The 19598-nt window shown below is 39.3% G+C and overlaps 1 protein-coding gene across 1 annotated transcript in view; it reads left to right on the top strand.

Moving 5' to 3' along the window:
* The window catches only part of LOC131847068 (protocadherin-like wing polarity protein stan), a 122387-nt gene that overhangs the window by 25893 nt on the left and 76896 nt on the right, over positions 1 to 19598 (top strand). The window contains exons 27-53 of the mRNA XM_059196518.1: positions 2737 to 3009; positions 3354 to 3467; positions 3635 to 3809; positions 4086 to 4148; positions 4230 to 4312; positions 4778 to 4964; positions 6628 to 6720; positions 6928 to 7037; positions 7337 to 7546; positions 7734 to 7920; positions 8320 to 8613; positions 9045 to 9287; positions 9682 to 10126; positions 10247 to 10388; positions 10684 to 10905; positions 11288 to 11508; positions 11834 to 11980; positions 12345 to 12542; positions 12934 to 13026; positions 13121 to 13237; positions 13569 to 13687; positions 14241 to 14435; positions 15063 to 15164; positions 15773 to 15998; positions 16312 to 16730; positions 17537 to 17596; positions 18279 to 18333. Coding sequence (XP_059052501.1) covers positions 2737 to 3009; positions 3354 to 3467; positions 3635 to 3809; positions 4086 to 4148; positions 4230 to 4312; positions 4778 to 4964; positions 6628 to 6720; positions 6928 to 7037; positions 7337 to 7546; positions 7734 to 7920; positions 8320 to 8613; positions 9045 to 9287; positions 9682 to 10126; positions 10247 to 10388; positions 10684 to 10905; positions 11288 to 11508; positions 11834 to 11980; positions 12345 to 12542; positions 12934 to 13026; positions 13121 to 13237; positions 13569 to 13687; positions 14241 to 14435; positions 15063 to 15164; positions 15773 to 15998; positions 16312 to 16730; positions 17537 to 17596; positions 18279 to 18333 — 4793 coding nt within the window. The remainder of the gene's footprint in view (positions 1 to 2736; positions 3010 to 3353; positions 3468 to 3634; positions 3810 to 4085; positions 4149 to 4229; positions 4313 to 4777; positions 4965 to 6627; positions 6721 to 6927; positions 7038 to 7336; positions 7547 to 7733; positions 7921 to 8319; positions 8614 to 9044; positions 9288 to 9681; positions 10127 to 10246; positions 10389 to 10683; positions 10906 to 11287; positions 11509 to 11833; positions 11981 to 12344; positions 12543 to 12933; positions 13027 to 13120; positions 13238 to 13568; positions 13688 to 14240; positions 14436 to 15062; positions 15165 to 15772; positions 15999 to 16311; positions 16731 to 17536; positions 17597 to 18278; positions 18334 to 19598) is intronic.

Raw genomic sequence — 19598 nt, forward strand, 5'->3', positions numbered from 1 at the left:
AAATGTATTTATAACAATATAAAATATCATTTCTTCTTATAACTTAGGATAATATACTGTAGCCTAAGGTCTAACTTGGCCAGTTCTCATATACCAATTATTTTACTTTCGATTACTAGTTACTATTAATATTAAAATAGGAACCGTCAAGTAACATGTTTAGAACTTGCGAAGGCTACAGTATATTTCGTATATGAAAACTAGCCAAGTTAGACCTTAGGCTACAGTATATTATTCTAAGTTATAAGAAGAAATGATATTTATATTGTTATAAATACATTTCAGGACAGACCATTGAACTTGGCACCCATTTAGATCTCATCTCTTTTGTCGTAGAAGTCAACAATCAAGGCATATATCATAATATTAAACTCGGCTATCATTTCACATTTATGTTTTTGATGGGATATCATTACTTTTTGTACATAAATTATACGAGGTACTTATTTATAACTAAATTAATACCAAATTATTTTTGATAAATTACTGTATTTTCGTATATTTACGGGGTATAATTGTCTTTTTTTTGTGTTATTTTCTATATTTTCTTGTAACTTTTAAATGTTCAAGTGCAATGCCAATTCAGTATCAGGAATTTTTGGGCAAATCGGGGCGGTATAACGTCCACAGATGGTTGTACTCTACAATAGAGCTCTCGTGACTTGGATCTAAATTGTTAAGACGTACTCCATCTAAGGTTTTAACTCTGGAGAGTCTAACGTAAACCTGCCCTTTATTAAATATAGAGGAGCCTATCTTGAGAAGAGGACTGCCAAAACTAAGGCCTTGTAATTTGTGGATAGTAATAGCATATGTTAAGCAAATACGGAATTGTTCTCTTTCAACATATACATTATTTAATATCTGAAACTTCGTATTGACACGTTATAAATCGAAAGTAAAGACGATTATGTAACAAATTGACTGTTATCTATTGAATTCTCAAGAAAACAATTTGTTACCAATGAGTTCTCATTCTCGAGTTAACTATACATTCCTACTTATAACTATACTAAAATTGTTATTAATTTTTGGTTTAAACTATTGTCTATACCATACGTATTTACTAAAATAATGTAATAATAATATAACCACAAATATATAAGTATAATTTAAGAAAGCTATGAATTTCGTAGCATAAATCGCAACCTTATAGGTTAGATATCGAGAAACAAAACATTGAGTTTTATCGCACCGCTCCCACACGCCGCCGCGGCGCCCTATACCGAAATGCCTATTATTTAATAATTATTTATAAAAATAATGATTTTACACTATCGATGTGCGCTAAATATTGAAACAATAATTAATACCAAATCTCAGTTAATAACATAATATATACGAAATTCGACTATACTCCTAGTTATAAGTACGAGTATATTTTAGACAGAATCTAAATTATAGCAACTAGTGTTTACCGCTCAATGCAATATTTGAATAGTTATCGACACTGATGTGAAGGGGTCAACGTAAATTGGTAATGATCGACGTTTTCATACAATATTACTTTCCGTCCAGTACAAGATGAGATTTTTCGCCAGGGATCAATGTCAATTGGTGGCTATCGACGTTTTCATAGAATTTTAGTATTCGTCCAGTATAAGTTGAAATATAATCAATTAAAGTGAAAAATTGTAGTAAAATGATAACAATTTACCAGTTTCAGATTTTTTCCTTTATATTCACCTAATTACCTATCTGCATGCCAAATTTGAACTTCCTAGGTCATCTGGAAGTGGGTAATAATTTTGATCTATAGTTGATCAGTGATAAAAATGACGATTTTTGGACATTAATATCTAAATAACCGTTTGAGATATGTTTATGAAATTTGGAACACATATTTATCTCGCAAGTCTCAATATATGAACCAAATTTGACAGGTTTGTGTGAAAGAGTTTTTGAGTTATGAGGGGGTCAAAAGTGGCTCCAAATGGTTCGTGTAAATATACACACGGTGCTGCAGGCCAGTTTACTTGAAACTCGGCTTGACACGCTACCGCGTGTCTAGATCTCAGGACAATTCACACAACGCCATCTAGTCCCAAGCTAAGCAGAGCTTGTGTTATGGGTACTAGACATCTGATATAAATACATTTTTTTTGTAAATAAATACATATCATACTCACGAATACAAATGTTTGTACCGTGCGAGGAATCGAACTCACGACCATCGGATAGTAAAGCGGTGTGCGAAACCACTAGACCGAGGCTGTCATATCAAACAGTATATTATGATTTACGAAGAGAGTAAGTCTCAAGTTGATATTTATTCAGAAATACCTCTTGATTTTTAATATATGTTTTGGTTGTATTATGGTAATTGGTAAATCGCGTCCATCCAGTGACGCTAATGGTACCACCATTCATTCATTGCCATTCCGGAGATCTAATATATCATGCCTCACAGTATTTTCATTGCATAATCAACCTAAATACATCTATCGGAAATCGGAGGTATCGGAAGCATCTGCTTATCATCTGAAATTAGTGAGTCATGGATTTTTTTTATATTACGACATTGGCAAACAAGTACGCAGCGCATCTTATGGTAAACGATAATGTAACCTATAGACGCCTGAAACAGGAGAGTCACGTACGTCACGTACGCGTTGCCGAAGCTCAATAGGTAATTGATTCCACTCTATAAGGGTACGCGGCAGGAAGCTCCTCTAAAACCTTTGTACAAAATTTAATTCAGAGAGGTTTTTTAATCAAATAAATAATTTATAATAGCTGAAATCCGGGCTGCTCCACTACTCGTACAACGGCGAAGCGATGTTCCTACCGTCTACTGACCTAGCAGATGGGGAATGGCACCGTATAGAGGTCACGTGGCTCGGTACAGACATCTCAGTGAGCATAGACTACGGCCTGAGAACAGTTCTATTGCCGATGTTGGCCAATAAAGTTCAGGGACAGTATGTTGGCAAGATTTTGATCGGGGCACCAGATACCACAGCTGGCTTATTGGCGTCCGATTACGGATATTTTGAAGGATGCATACAGGTAATTTACATAAACCCTTAAATTTACATAAAACTGCATTCATCATAAAAGTACACTTATGTATTTTAGTTCAGTTTACAATTTTCTAGCATTTTTTATACTCTTTATAAAAGCAATTTGTTTGAATTTCAAAACTAAAAATCGAATTATGTAAAATTCCTATAGTTACATTATATACAAACTACAAATTGTGTAATAGTAATAGTCATACTAAAACACCAATTCTGTATTTATCTATCTAATCTTTTTTAAATCTGTTATAAAAAATAGATCTGTAAAAAAGTTATGTATATATGTAAGTATTATATATATGTAAGTAGTATATATATGTAAATATATTTTAGGATGTACGCGTTGGAACACCTCAGTCGTTACTCAATCGGCCCACAGTGAGGGAAAACGTAAAGGATGGCTGCCAATCGCGAGCTGACTGCATGCTCTCCATATGTCCACCCTACGTAAGTTTCAATGTGTTATATTTCTGATTTTTATTACAATTACATAAAATACCAGCCAATATGAATTAATGAAACGAGAATTAGGTTCATGATATGAATTTACAATACGAAACTATTTTATGAATGACATAGTCACTTGTAGCTAAATTAGCCTCTATTGTGTACAGAGCACGTGCGTGACGTCATGGGACCGCACGTGGTGCGAGTGCGAGAGCGGGCGAGTGGGAGCCACGTGCGCGCACGCGTGCTCACTGCCCGTGTGCGGGCCCAACGCCACGTGTCGCGCAGACTCGTCGCCCAAGGGATACTCCTGCGTCTGTGATGATGGATACGTACTCACTGGTCAGTGTATTGTATTGTTATTTTTATTTCAAGGTTTCTTGATTGTTTAATGTATATTAAAGTTATTATCGTTTCTAGAAATTTTGGTGAAATAAGGTTCTAAAATATAATTCCGTCTTATTTAAGTAATAGACTACTTTTTACTGTGATTTCGTCCACATGATCATATTTAATTTGGTTATTATCACCAAGACATCAGGATGCATAAAAATTATATTTTAGCAAACGTTGTTTAAAATTTTTATAGACAAATATATCAAAAAACGTAATCCACAGAGTCGGGGTGTGTGTCGGCCTCATCTGATGAGTGCCCAGGCGGGTGGTGGAGCGCAGCCGGAAGTGACGCACCAGCAGAAGCCAGCACAGAAGCAGGCGCGGGAGCGGAAGTGAATACGACTACCACAACGATCGCGAGGGCAGGAGCATGCGGCCCGTGCGAGTGTGACCCGGCTCTCGGGTACCATCCGCACTGTCATCGACGCACCGGCGCTTGCCACTGCAAGGTATATCCTCATACTTCATATATGTACAAATGGATTTTTTATGGTCTTGTATTATTCCTACATTTATCACAGCGCTTTATTTCAATGAATACTTTACCCCATTTTCAGATTTTTTCCCCATTCCAAATTCGTCTGCTTGCCAAAGTAAATAATACTTTATCTCACTTGTCGTAGCCGTTAAACAGTTTGTAAGTTAATTATACTTGTAACGTGAGGTTTGGTAATGAATTTAGAGGATACGGAGGTCATAACATCTTAGTCTTTCAGAACGGCAGCGCGTGAGAGGTACATGATCACTCGATTTTCGTTTCGATATACATAGGTGATAGCTATCTAGTCGAAATGGACAAATCGTCAGGCAACTCGTCTACCGTTCCATTTACAATCTTAATTTGTCCATAGAGAAAGATAAGTATACAATACATAGAGAAAGATAAATATACGGAAATTTGTATGGGCGTACAGGAGAACCACTACCGGCCGGCGGGCTCAGCGGCGTGCGTGCCGTGCGCGTGCTACGCAGCGGGCGCTGCGGGCGGCGCGTGCGCGGCCAGCGGCGGCCAGTGCGCCTGCCGCGCCGGCGTCGTCGGCCGCGCCTGCGACGCGTGCGCCAACCTGTACGCGGAGGTCGCCGCCGGCCTCGGCTGCCAAGGTAACGTGCCGCCCTCGGTGCGAGGCCACGTGCCGGCCAGTGCGCCTGCCGCGCCGGCGTCGTCGGCCGCGCCTGCGACGCGTGCGCCAACCTGTACGCGGAGGTCGCCGCCGGCCTCGGCTGCCAAGGTAACGTGCCGCCCTCGGTGCGAGGCCACGTGCCGGCCAGTGCGCCTGCCGCGCCGGCGTCGTCGGCCGCGCCTGCGACGCGTGCGCCAACCTGTACGCGGAGGTCGCCGCCGGCCTCGGCTGCCAAGGTAACGTGCCGCCCTCGGTGCGAGGCCACGTGCCGGCCAGTGCGCCTGCCGCGCCGGCGTCGTCGGCCGCGCCTGCGACGCGTGCGCCAACCTGTACGCGGAGGTCGCCGCCGGCCTCGGCTGCCAAGGTAACGTGCCGCCCTCGGTGCGAGGCCACGTGCCGGCCAGTGCGCCTGCCGCGCCGGCGTCGTCGGCCGCGCCTGCGACGCGTGCGCCAACCTGTACGCGGAGGTCGCGCCGGCCGGCCAAGGTAACGCCGCCCTCGGTGCGAGGCCACGTGCCGGCCAGTGCGCCTGCCGCGCCGGCGTCTCGGTGCGAGGCCACGTGCCGGCCGGTGCGCCTGCTCGGTGCGCCGGCGTGCGCCTGCCGCGCCGGCGTCGTCGGCCGCGCCTGCGACGCGTGCGCCAACCTGTACGCGGAGGTCGCCGCCGGCCTCGGCTGCCAAGGTAACGTGCCGCCCTCGGTGCGAGGCCACGTGCCGGCCAGTGCGCCTGCCGCGCCGGCGTCGTCGGCCGCGCCTGCGACGCGTGCGCCAACCTGTACGCGGAGGTCGCCGCCGGCCTCGGCTGCCAAGGTAACGTGCCGCCCTCGGTGCGAGGCCACGTGCCGGCCAGTGCGCCTGCCGCGCCGGCGTCGTCGGCCGCGCCTGCGACGCGTGCGCCAACCTGTACGCGGAGGTCGCCGCCGGCCTCGGCTGCCAAGGTAACGTGCCGCCCTCGGTGCGAGGCCACGTGCCGGCCAGTGCGCCTGCCGCGCCGGCGTCGTCGGCCGCGCCTGCGACGCGTGCGCCAACCTGTACGCGGAGGTCGCCGCCGGCCTCGGCTGCCAAGGTAACGTGCCGCCCTCGGTGCGAGGCCACGTGCCGGCCAGTGCGCCTGCCGCGCCGGCGTCGTCGGCCGCGCCTGCGACGCGTGCGCCAACCTGTACGCGGAGGTCGCCGCCGGCCTCGGCTGCCAAGGTAACGTGCCGCCCTCGGTGCGAGGCCACGTGCCGGCCGGTGCGCCTGCCGCGCCGCTAATTTTTCCTTTACCTTAGGAAAATTTAGGCTTGCCACGGCTGCCAACATAACATGCGGCCCTCGGTGCAAAACGTTGCCGAAGATAACGGTATTAAAGTATCTTGTCAACCTCCAATGCCGAGATTAAATAATATAAAACTTGGTAATAAGCAAAAATGAATTACCTGTCCACCAATTGGCAATGTAGCCAGTTGAATATAATCACATCTGAAATTCCATATACATAATACATTAAAATGCTCTAAATCTTAGTTTAGATAACTTTAAATATTGAACGAAATTAAGGTAATTTCTTTTCTAACCTTCATTTCGTCGTTATAATGAAGAAAAGTTTTAGTTTTCTACTAGTTTTCTACTCGCAATATACTGTATCTAATACAATTTCGCAGTTGTCTATGATGGGTGTCCACGCTCGTTCTCTAATGGTGTATGGTGGCCAAGAACTAAATTCGGAATTGAAGCTGTTACGGATTGCCCGACAGGTAACAATTAATTTTTTTGAAGATTTTGACGTGTCCTTGTAAACAATATTTCAACAGTAATTTTCAATATATGTTATATTGGTCATAATATATTGTTAAATTGCTAATGTAGCTTATGTAAAGAGACAAGTAATGTCTTGAAATGATGTTTAATTCCATAAACTACCATTGATCATATTTTAATTAATGTATACATATTTTGCTTAGGAGCAAGCGGTAAAGCTACTCGTATGTGCGATAAAACTCAAGTGGTCCCTTGGCAGGAACCAGACATGTTTAACTGTACCACATCTACCTTCTACCAGTTGAGGCAACAGGTATGATGTATCTCATTTACTATGATTTCTTTTTATTCTTTCGTATAGGTATATTTTTGATTAGTTTCTAAAATAAAATTTTATTATCCATTGCATACCGAACTAGAAAATGTAATATATTGAATGTTAAATACATTCAACGTATTTCAAGACATGTTGTGTCCATGTCTTCACAGTTTATATAAAAAGGCATTTTTACATGGCCTAATTAATTAACCTTACTATTTTCATAATATTGACAAAGAACAGGAAATTCAAAGTAGTAATTGTGCAGTTATCTATTTAAAACCTCTTTCCAGTTACATAAGATTCAAACTGGCGAGTTAACAGTGAATACATTCGTCGGAGTTCGTCTCGCCGATGACCTCAAATCTGCTTGTCTAAACACTCCACATCTTTATGGAGCTGATATCCTGGTAGCTGAAGGAATATTACTAGAGTTGCTGCAGTATGAATTAAAACAAGCTGGATTGAATCTCACGCATAGTCAAGACAAGGATTACGTTAAAGTAAGTAACATCATATGGACACAAAACATATTCACCTGATAATTATGAGTAAATAACTCATAAATATCAGATGAATCTGTTTAAGCTGGTTGTTTGCTAAACGGAGTAAAAAAAATGGTATGGTCCTTCGAACCGGATGTGGTTTAACTATTATAAAATATTGTATTGTTGTTTTTGATACTTGCAGAATATTATCACATCTGCGAATACGATACTAAACGGGCAATATGGGACTGAGTGGTCGCGTATACGGAAGATGTTGGGGCGCGGCGCGGAGGAGCTGGTGCAGCGCTGCGACCGCTACATCGCAGCGCTTGCGCACACACAGCACGATACATACACTAGCCCCTTCGAAATCGTCACTAGCGATATAGGTACGACCCTATAGTTATAGATCGACATGGAAAACTCGGATTATTTTACGTTTGATCAGCATGTTCATAGTAGATTAAGAGCCCCCTTATATGAAAAGAGACCATTTTCCAGCAGTGGGAGTTTAAAAGAATGTTATAACAATATAATTAAAAAAATTGTCAACGCTTGCTTTGTATAGACCTGGTTTTACTATAATAAATAAATAAATATATTTTTAAATAACAGTACACGAAATTTGATAAATTTAAATAAATTTCGTTTTATTTTTTGATTTTGAATATATTTCATTCAACATATTATTATATAGTAGACTAAGCTAGTAGTAAGACTTTCTCTTTTTAAAGTAATTCATATATTAAATGTAGTAAAAGTAAGTATATTTTGACTGTTACTTGCAGTAATTGGAGTGGACATAGTGACAGCAGAATCCATCTACGGTTTTGAGCCGACCCAACTGAACCGTTACAACATCGAAACATACACGACCGAGCGCGTCGTACTCCCCGACACGTCGGCTTTCATACATTCTCCCATACAAGCCTCATACGGCACTGGGAAGGTGAAGAAGAAACCCTCCAGTCCCACGGTCTCCTTCCCCAAATACAACAACTATGTGAAGAATAAGAATAAATTTGATAAGTACTCAAGAATACTGCTTCCGTTGGATTTGCTCGGCATAACGAATTATCAAGGTAAGGATTTTATAATTATTCTTGTAAATAGTATGCCTTATAACATTAGCTATCAGGGAGTAAAAAACCCATCAAAGTCCTGCCATTTCAAAAATTAGCAAGAAAAATAGACAGATAAAAAAATATTTTTAGATATAAATACTGTATATGCTTTTGTAGCCTTTAGTTAAAAGCTGTTTATTTGATATTACAAACTAACATTTCAATTTAATTTATTCGTAAATAGACATATAAATTTTGATTATCTAATTGAAAATGTGATATATAGTTTTAATTTAATTATATACAGAACAGTACGCCACATAGTAAATACTAAGCGATCAATTTTTCACGCGTTGATTCTTCATAATACTAGAGACTAACTAGATATCTTCGTATTTGTACTATATTAAGTATCAGGATAGTAGTAAATTAAATTAAATTGTCTACAGAAAATACTGACACAAACTATGAATCGCGTGCAGTATTCGCTTACCTCCAGTACTCCAAAAATACCTCAGAACTTATGCCAATGCGTATGGATGAGTCAGTGAGCCAACGATGGGGAGTCAACATTACAATTGGCTCTCCAATACTTCAAGTTGCCCTATTCGTGCCCGAATATGTGTGGATAAGAGAATCGCATGAAAGCAAGGATGATAACTCTATGGAAAATAACGCCGATGATATGGAAGGTAAGTCATAAAATTAAGGATCATTTTACTTATCAATTAACGTCCCTGAATAATCCTAATGTATTTCATAAACTTCTATATGGAATATAAAAAAACTGCTAATAGTATTAAGAACATGTCTTTTTTTTTTATATAACGCTTCTTTTTACTTTGCTTTTTATAATATTATGTATTGAAATAAGTTTAAAAAACTTTAACGCTTAACCTGAGAAATATTTGGGTTCCTTTAAAACCCCTGTTATTATCTTTGTGTAGGAACCTTAACAATATACATGCTACTGTATTGATCCGGTATTAAAACTATAGTAATAACCATCTTTAGTATTCTTCCAAAGCCGTTAGCAATGGTAAAAATGAAACATTTTAATGTTCTACATAATTTGATTGATTACAGGAATAACTTATGCTAATAAAGGTCATAAATCAAATACCAATAACCACATTAGTCTAAATCTACCGTCCAAAAACACATGGTCTCACGACGATGAGACGTCAAATCACGAGAACCACGGACCTATACTTATACAGCCAGCGTTCAAGAAACAAGAAAAAATCGCTTACACCGATGACAACCTTCAAGAAAACGAATCTAGTTATGTCGCTGATAAAAATGTAGTAGAAGGGCCTAAAGTGATGGCTTTGTCTATGGATTCTGAGGATAGAAATAAGGATAGCACGAATTCAACTCGAGATGTTGGAAAGAAAAAGTTGATATACAAAAGTATGGGTGGTATAAGATTGAAGAAACCGATAAGATTACAGATGTGGCTCGATATCGATAAAGAGACATTTGGTTCTAGAACTAATCCACAATGTGTTCACTGGTCAACTTTGAGAGGGTAAGTAAAGTAATTATTCGCACTAGCGTGCGTGTAAAGGCAGCTAACTATGCGTTCTCTCTAGCTTATTAACACAGTCAGTAAAGAGGATATTTTTATTTAATTATTTATTATTATTAGTTTCGGCGAGTGGTCCCGCGTGGGTTGCCACACTGAAATTGACTACGACTGGTCTCCGTACTCTAACGAGCCGCTCCTCATCAACTGCACCTGCAACCATCTCTCCACCTTCGCTGTACTCGTTGACGAAGTTGACATAGAGGTATGACTGTGTGTTCTTTTAATTCTATATTCTGAAAACGCAATTATCAATCAAACGATATTTTTAACTAAAGCATCGATTACTAAAGAATTTACATATTTGACACTAAACTATATTGAAATATTAATCCAACACTGTACTAAATAAAGCGTGTAAACCATAGTTTTTAAGACAATAGCTTTACATTTTTGCTAAAATACTTGAATATAATTATTATAGTAGTTATTCTATAGTGAATTTTTTTAGCGAATGTAACGTAATTAATTAAAATTATACTATTTTCTATTACCCATAGTTTATCCCAGAGCCATCTTTACTGGAGTCAGTGACATCGTACACTGCGTTCAGTATATCGCTTCCGCTATTGTTTATGACTTGGGCGGCGTTATGTCTCGTGCGAGGCGGCGCGGCCACCGTCTCCAACTCTATACACAAGCATCTAATCTTCTCCGTGTTTATGGCGGAGTTGTTGTATCTCATTGCTATGAAGGCGAGAAATACCTTAGTACAGAATGAGGTGAGTCCTAGCTAATGCTATAAATGTTAGTGAACTTTCATTGCAACCATTTTGAATTTGAAGGGAGAAATACATCGTATATTCGAATTTATTTACGCTGTCTATGTGGTAATGATTGCTAGCAATGTATCATATCAGTTTTCACACTGATGAATTCGTTAGATCTATTGTTCTGACTAACTGCATCTGCATCATGTTTAACTGGCGTAAAGGGTTAATGATAGGACATTATAGCAATGTAAAATATCTGATTCCACGCTGATGAATTCGATACATTACTGTTCTGACCAGCTCGACACATCGAATCGCTTTCCACCGGCGTCCCACTAGCGTGTATTTTTAACCATAAACACACGTTTCAACTGATGCGATACGTGCGCAGTTCTCGTGCAAGCTGACGGCGATGGGGCTGCAGTACTGGTGGGCGGCGGCGCAGGCGTGGGCGGCGTGCGACGCGTGGCAGGTGCGGCGGCTGGTGCGCGAGGTGCGCGACGTCAACCACGGCTCGCTGGCCGCGCCGCTCGCCGCCGGCTACGCCGCGCCCGCAGTGCTGCTCGCGCTCGCCGCCGCGCACCACCAGCACCAGTACGGGAACGCGCTCTTGTAAGTTCACACTGCTCATCGCTACTGCACTCCGTTCTATTATATTCACGATTACTTCAATTTCTAAATTAGGTCAAAGCCCACAGCTTTCATCTCGGTGTATCTTAAACAAAATTATACTATTTGTAGTGTGTCGCAGTCGCCATGAGCGCCGCCTTCACTATCTCTTCTCTAGTGTAAAAAATTCTCTTGTCGCGGTGTTTTTTACTAAATTACTACTACTATATATATATTACTACTACCCTATTTTTAATAACGATTTATATCGCAACGAAATGAGCTAGTATATATGTAATGGTGTTGTTGAGTGTGTGTTGGTCTGCAGCTGCTGGGTGAGCTGCCACGAGCCGGTGGTGTGGTGGGTGGTGGCGCCGGCGGCGGTGTGCGCGGCCGCAGCGGTCGTGTGGCTCGCCGCCGCCACGCGCGCCGCCTTCACCGTGCGCGACCACGTCGTCGGCTTCGGGAACCTCAGGTCTCATACCAAACTCATTAAATCAGTCTACGAAATTGAAAGAATCAGTCTACATCACGCTTGCTCACAGCACAAGTATGTTTATATATATGCCAATAGCTGCATTTCATGCGGGAATCAACTTTCACTGAGAAAAAGATATGTATGTAAATGTAAACAATGAGAACAAGAAACGCAAAATAAACCAATCATAGTTATAATAGTAGATCAGTCTCTACGAGCACTGGCAAATAAGCCGTCTGGTGCAAACAATAGTTGAAAATGTATAGACGCCTGAAAGATAAGTGGTATGACGTTTGCGTAGTCGACTGTACCTTAGTCTCTCGCGAGAGTGATTACATCGGTGGCCATTGTTATGTCGTAGGCTGGTGGTGGGCGTAAGCGTGGCGTGCCTGCCGCTGCTGACGGCGGCGTGGGCGAGCGCGCTAGTGCTGGCCAGCGAGACGGGCGCGCGTCGCGCAACACCGGCGGCGCTGCTGGCGGCCGCGGTGGCCGCGCACGCCGCGCTCGCCGCGCTCGGCCTCGTGCTCGCCAACGTGCGCGTGCGCGACAACCTGCGCAGGTACCGTCGCCGACACCTCGCACACTTGTACTCTAGTCCACGCCGGCGGCGCTGCTGGCGGCCGCGCTCGCCGCGCTCGGCCTCGTGCTCGCCAACGTGCGCGTGCGCGACAACCTGCGCAGGACTATTTCACTCCACTACGTCATTTATATTATTTACAGCATAGGCTGTAACAATCATAGTTTTCACCCATTATAATATTTAATTTACATTGTTTATTATCAGACAACATCTCGCCTTTATTTAATATCGACGAGAGTCTTTATCGCTCCTGACGACCACATTTGTCAATACATCTGCCTACACTAAAGTCTAAGTTAACAGTTGAGAAGACGTATTTTCATAAATTCTGTGCTGCAAATTTTTCTTATTCTTAACTTTATTTCTGCAGAACCATCCTTAGATGCATGGGCAAGAAAGTACCTTTGGTCGACACATCTATTATTGTTAGCAGCAGCGCTCAAAATTTGTCGCAAATAAATAGGTATGTATAATAATTAAAAATTATTTACCTGTAAATTACATAATACATTGTAAATCTAATGCGTATGTATGTAATAAACTAATGATATCATCAGATCAGCACTGGCCTACCACAGCAGTACAGAGCCAGGTCGACAAATGCGCAATATTGGCATATCAGCATCATCAACAACATCTAGGTCTACTACGAAAACAAGTTCCAGTCCTTACAGGTAAGTACATAGGTATGATACCTGTATACATAGAAAGAACAAAAAAGTAAATTGAATCATGAGTTTAAATAGTGGTTGGGTTAGTCGATTTGCAGTTTTGAGAAGGTAAAATAGTAGCTCATTGCAGAATCTAGTATATATTACTTTTACTCGTGCAGATACAACTTGTAGTCCATACGAAATGATATTAATAATCGATAAACATTAACATAAACGGACACTGAATTATAATGTCATTTGATGTCGTCGTTTTTTGGTTAAACTAAGAAATAAAAGAGATGTATGTTTAAGAAAGATGTATGTATTAAGTACTTTTTTAATTACGATTCAGTCGCAGTGATGGGCAGCTACGTCACACGAGCACATCAACGTCAAACTACAACACGAGCGCGAGCGACATGCCCGCTTATCTTAGAGGGTTTGATTCATCATTACACAGTAGAAAGGATGGTGAGTTAACGTTTAAAGAGTACGTAATTATAGCTTACTTTCTTCCAAATAGTAAAATCTGAGAATGAACTTTTCCAAACCCACACATTTCGTACCGTTTAAAATTTCTATATATAATCATTGTGGTATTCTCATTTGTGATAAATATAAATATAAATCTAAAACAAAATATCCTCTGATAAAAATGACTACTACTATAAGATTAGACTGTATAATATCGTTTGCGTGTGTACCTCGGTCTCATATATTTTAGCCGCCAAGCAGCTGGCTCTGTAAACTGTCTTTCAGTTGTATAGAATTAGACCCATGACTTCTTAGTCCTATGGAGGTGCTATGCATAATTAGTAACACGAGTGTCGTAGTGTAACGTCAGGTCCGTAGTGCTGTATATAGGTGACTATTACGGCTTATCATCAGGTGGACCAACAGCTTGTTTGCCATTTTAATTACATAAAAAAACTGTATTGACTAAGGAATTTAGTTGAAAAGTTACAGTTTCTATTAGTTTTTCGTAGTAAAGTTTCTAACTTTGTCATATAAAATTTCTTGTTAGATGAGAGCCGCCGCCGCCGTAAGGCAGCCGCTGAGGCGGCGGAGGCCGGCGAGACCGGAGAAACAGCAGAGGAAGCGACCGAGGCCACCGACAGCGACAGCGAGAGCGCGCGCAGTCTCGAGCTGGCCTCCAGCCACTCGTCCGACGACGACGAGACCAGCACGCGCCGCTCCAGCCATCCGCCATCTGCCACCAGTCAGTACACCCATGCCTACTAGCGTCAACCTACAGCCTAAAGTCATTCCTCTTGTGACTGGAGCGGGAACACAACAATGATTTTATTGAAAATCAGAATAAATATATAATAATAAATGTGTATATTTCCCAAAAGAGATCACAGCGAAGAAGTGAAAAGTGACATATATAAAACAGACATCAAAAATACAAAGTTTATATAAAGAATGGTAGACAAGCTGCCAGCGACACCTCTTTTTTTAGAACTTTGTTTTCTCTACCTATTTTCATTAGAGACCTGAAAATCCCTGTAGTAAATTATATGTTTCCAAATACATATGAAGTTACTATTAGGTATTATAGTGCTATGAAAATAACGAATATTTTATTTAATATTATCTGTAGTTTCGTTACTTATGTAGAAGTACCTATATATTTAAAGAGCCCATAATGAACCTTGATTTTTTTTTTATATTAAAATTTGAGCGCGTTTGACATTTCAATTACTGTCTTATTTAGACATATATATACTACTCGCCTTTTTCTATTTCATAACATTACAAATTCATATCATAATAAAATTGTAATAATTTAGAAAGTAAAATATTAGAATTATCAATGTTCTATATATTAAAGTATTATTTCTAGGGGATCGTGGTAATAGCAGCGCAGGTGGCAGCTACTTACCAAATATAACCGAAGGTGCACCGTTAGCCATTCCTCCAAGATGGCCGTCGCACATGAGAGAAGGTAAATCAAATTTCTTATCTGAGCCGAGAAGACGCTGCTAACCTTGGTAGCTATTGTCTCTATTCCACTCTCATTGTTCGATTACTGTCTTATTTAGACATATACATATTTTTATTTTATGTATATATTCATCTTGATGATATATTAACATCTCATTTGCTCTATATAATTGTTAAATTCCTATCTCCTATTCGTCTGTCGTTATTGAATTCCTTTTCGGTCTAGCACACCGCTTTACGTCCGATGGTCGCAGGTTCGCTTCCTCGCACGACACAAACATTTGTATTCATGAGTATGAGTGTTTGTATTGGTCTTTTCTATGTATAATATGTATGTATTTACGAAAAAAAATCTATATACTTATATCAGTTATCTAGTGTCCGTAACACAAGCTTTAGATAACTTAACTTGGCACTAGATGGCGCTGAGTGAATCGTCCTGAGATTATTATTATTATTATTGTTGAATTTACATATTCTTTTGTCTATTGAATATCTATCTAGCTATAAAGAACAATCATTATCTTCTTACATTCGTATATTCTTATAGACTTCCTATTAGATAATTTATCGCCAATTATGTTTAATAAGTCCACTTAATCTCTACAGAACCGGGCCGCCAAGATATGGGACGATGGTCCCAAGAGACTGGATCAGACAACGAGGGACTAAATCCCGGACTGGCTTCACCGTCCCCCAACCCACTGCCGAACCCTGATTTAACGTCAGACGTGTACCAGTTGAGTCGACACCGATTAAAGCCATCCATACTGGAAAACGTACACGACACATATGTGGCTAGTGTCGATGCTTCCAGACTACCGTTGGATAACAGGTACTTTATTATTTCATATTGTCAAAGAAAAATGTATTTTATTTTAATAACCTTAATAGCATCTTTGGAATAGTCTTTTTTAATTATTTTATTTTATTTATATTTGGTAAATCTAAACTATTACTAAACATAATTAAAATAGCGAAGCCACTTAAAGATTTTTCACAGTTATCTGTTCATGTGATATGTATTAATAATTTGAGAAGTAAATTTGTGTGATGGGAAAAGGCAATAAATCATGTTATTTGTTTTAATCTATAACATTATCTGTTCTTAAATAAAGAACTTTTGAGTTATTAAGTGCTATTTACAGATATGGTGTAATGGATGAGGAACTTATGTATGGTGTACTATCAACGGAAACGGAGAAACAAATGCCATACGATCCCAATTACCCTATCTCACCAACCATGTACCGGTTACCCGGTAACCCCTACGGCTCCAAAACTTACTTGTCATCTAGAACGTCCGACTATGGGTACAGTCCGACCAAGTATATGAACCCAGAAACAAATATGTACGGATCACGTGATTTCCGGGAAACGGGGGTTACCACGAGAGAGCACGATGGTTATCCACCGCGGGATTTTAGAGATTCCGGCATCGCTACCATGTTGAAAAATGACTATCAGAGGAAAATGGAGAGTCACTACGGAGCGGAATATAACGAGAGGATGTCAGAAGGATCTGATTCCCATCGTCCTCATGATAAATACCTATTTCCCTACACGGGTACGTAGCATTATTTTGTTTGTAGAGTGCGCTGTAAGATATGGATTGCGTCTTTTTTTGCCCCGTATGTAGTCATGAATATATCCTCAATTTTTTTATTACCTACATTTAACTTTGTTTTGTTAAAATTCAGTATTGTTTTATAATAACAATAGTGAAATTTGTTGCTTCTATTTATTCTTTATATTAGCTTTTATCGAAGACAATCCACACATGTAAGTAATTGCAAAGTTGTCTTTTCTTCCGTTTTAATTAGCGATATGTTTTAATTTATATTGCCTACAATTGTGTGAACAGTGTAAGTTAGCTTGAAATGTAATTAATTTTACCCTTTCTATTCCTTTATTTTACTTTTGACAGCTAGCATGCTGTAAAATATCAATATACGTAGCAAAACAAACTTGTCAAACAACTAGAAGCATTTTATTTGTATTTTGAAGACTATAAGATTCTAACTGGGCCCGTAACCTGTTGAATTGGAAGATATTCCGAGTTATATGGACTGTACTTTATAAAAAACGGACGACATGATGTTAAACATAATTTTAATCTCTCAGTATATTTTTTTACAAGGACCGAATTTAATAGACACGTACAGTTATGTATATGAACATCTATATACATTCAACATTGCCAACAAAATGCTCTACGACTGGGCTATTTATATTTAAGAATAAATTTTATATATATTTATCAAATAAATATAAATATATACACGATTACTTATTGAATAACTTAGCTGTCAAAAATAAAATAAAATAATGGAACGAATGTAAGGATAGCATTTGATCGGTCCGTTTGTGTAGCGGAGGAAGATCACGCGAGCACCCGCGGGGCAGCAGCCGTCCCCAACCGTACACAAGCAGGTAACGAACAAACACACATTTTATTTTGCATTCGTTGTGTGACACTGGTTTTGTTATACCCGCCTTTATTTATTTTATTTGCTAATACTAGTAGTGTAAATACTGATTTTTTAATTGATGATATTGGAATGGTGTACACCTCTGTGCTGGCGGGACACCTGTGGAGGATGATAAGATGAGCATGAGGTCAGGTCAGTTAACACAGCGTGACAAATTCACCAGGAATTTATCATGATGATTTACAGGGGGAACTGCGTGGAGGTTAACCTGACATAGAACATTGAGAAGCAGTGGGGTGACCATTGCACCATTGCTTCTCAATCACACATTACTATCAATCGCCTTTGCCCCGTGTATTTAGGACTACAATAATTATAAAATAATATTATACCTAAAAATTAGAAACTTATCCTCAATTGCATTAAATCTTGTTAATGTACATTAGTATCTTATTCATCCATTCTTAGTAAACTACACATGTACAATGTAATAAACGTTAATGTATTGATTTTTTTTATGTTGATCCCCACTTACATTTTATTGTACAACAATAAGGTAAAAGTTAGATAAAATTTCAAAGATAGACAAGTGTTTCCTATAAGATAGATAAATTTTGATCTGCATTATACTAATTTATCTCTGACCCTTAATCAATAATATCTTCAATCTTCGTATTGTTTAGGCGATCCACCGCAACAGATGGGGGCGCCACTAGCAAGTATGGGAGAAACCAGCGAGTAAGTTTTTCTATTTCTCATCATTTCATATATATTTCCAAATTAATGCATGATTGCATGTTACGATTACATTATTTATTATGAATCATCAGTCTATATAACATTGGTGGAATCAATATTTATTGTAGGTTAATATTTAACGAAATGTATAATATTTTTATTATAATATGATTATTGAGTATATCAGCAACCAATTATTTACTTGGAATTGAACTAAATTTACTAGAATATCTGTATAATAGAACAAATTATCCGAATTATGTGTACATATTTTTGAAATTGTTATAAAATTATAATATATAAAATTGTAATAAATATTGATTATATTTTCGTACTTTATTAATATGTATATCCGGTTATTTTTAATATTAATTTTTACTATTTATATTACTCTCGATAATTTCGTAAATACCTTAAATAATTTTTGTTTAGTACTATCATCTAGAAGAATTCGTCACGATAAAGAAATCGCGAGATTTCACTTTTAATTCTTATGAAATATGATCATGATGATATGAAATATATCTTATGTATGTATACCCTCATGTACTGGTTAAATTAAGTAACAGGTGGCTACAGATCACAGTAAACAACGTACAATGATGCTTGCATAGTAACTACGAAAAATTTTCACGTTGTATTGAAATGGTACTCAAGTTATTGTATGGTGCCAATAGATGGCAGTACTGGGCATACTAAACATTAAAATTGTCTATAGATGGTGGCGGTTGTATGAGAAACACTCATTGTAAATCATCTTTTGCTTTGCTAACTGGTGGTGTTGCCGCGCTCTAAATCATCACTCGCCTTAGGGAGGAGGTAATCACTACATTTACATTACATTTCGCATGTTTTATGTACACTGATATAAGAAAATCCCAAATAGCCACATGTGGAACGTTGTCAAGTTTATTATATTATTGTTTAACTGTTATTGGTGTATTACACTATCATATAATGATAATAATTTTATTACTTTCATTTGAGAGTCATAAATACAGGCAAAAGAAAATAAAATTAATCTTGCTACTGTATTAATATCGACAAATACATTCATTATTCTATTTGATGATGTAATTTACCCTTTATACACTATTCAATCCTAAACTTATTAGGTAGTAAATTTCCATTTAGACCCACTAAATAGCCGTATAGTTACTATTAATATTTATTAATAATTTGCAGAGTTCAAACAAAGGATTTGTTTGAAATCATATTGACTTATTTTGTATAAGGCAGTACTACATCATCACCTTTTCAGAAAT

This window comes from Achroia grisella, unplaced genomic scaffold (assembly GCF_030625045.1).
Source record: "Achroia grisella isolate CSIRO2021 unplaced genomic scaffold, CSIRO_AGI_Agris_v1 utg515, whole genome shotgun sequence".
Taxonomy (NCBI): domain Eukaryota; kingdom Metazoa; phylum Arthropoda; class Insecta; order Lepidoptera; family Pyralidae; genus Achroia; species Achroia grisella.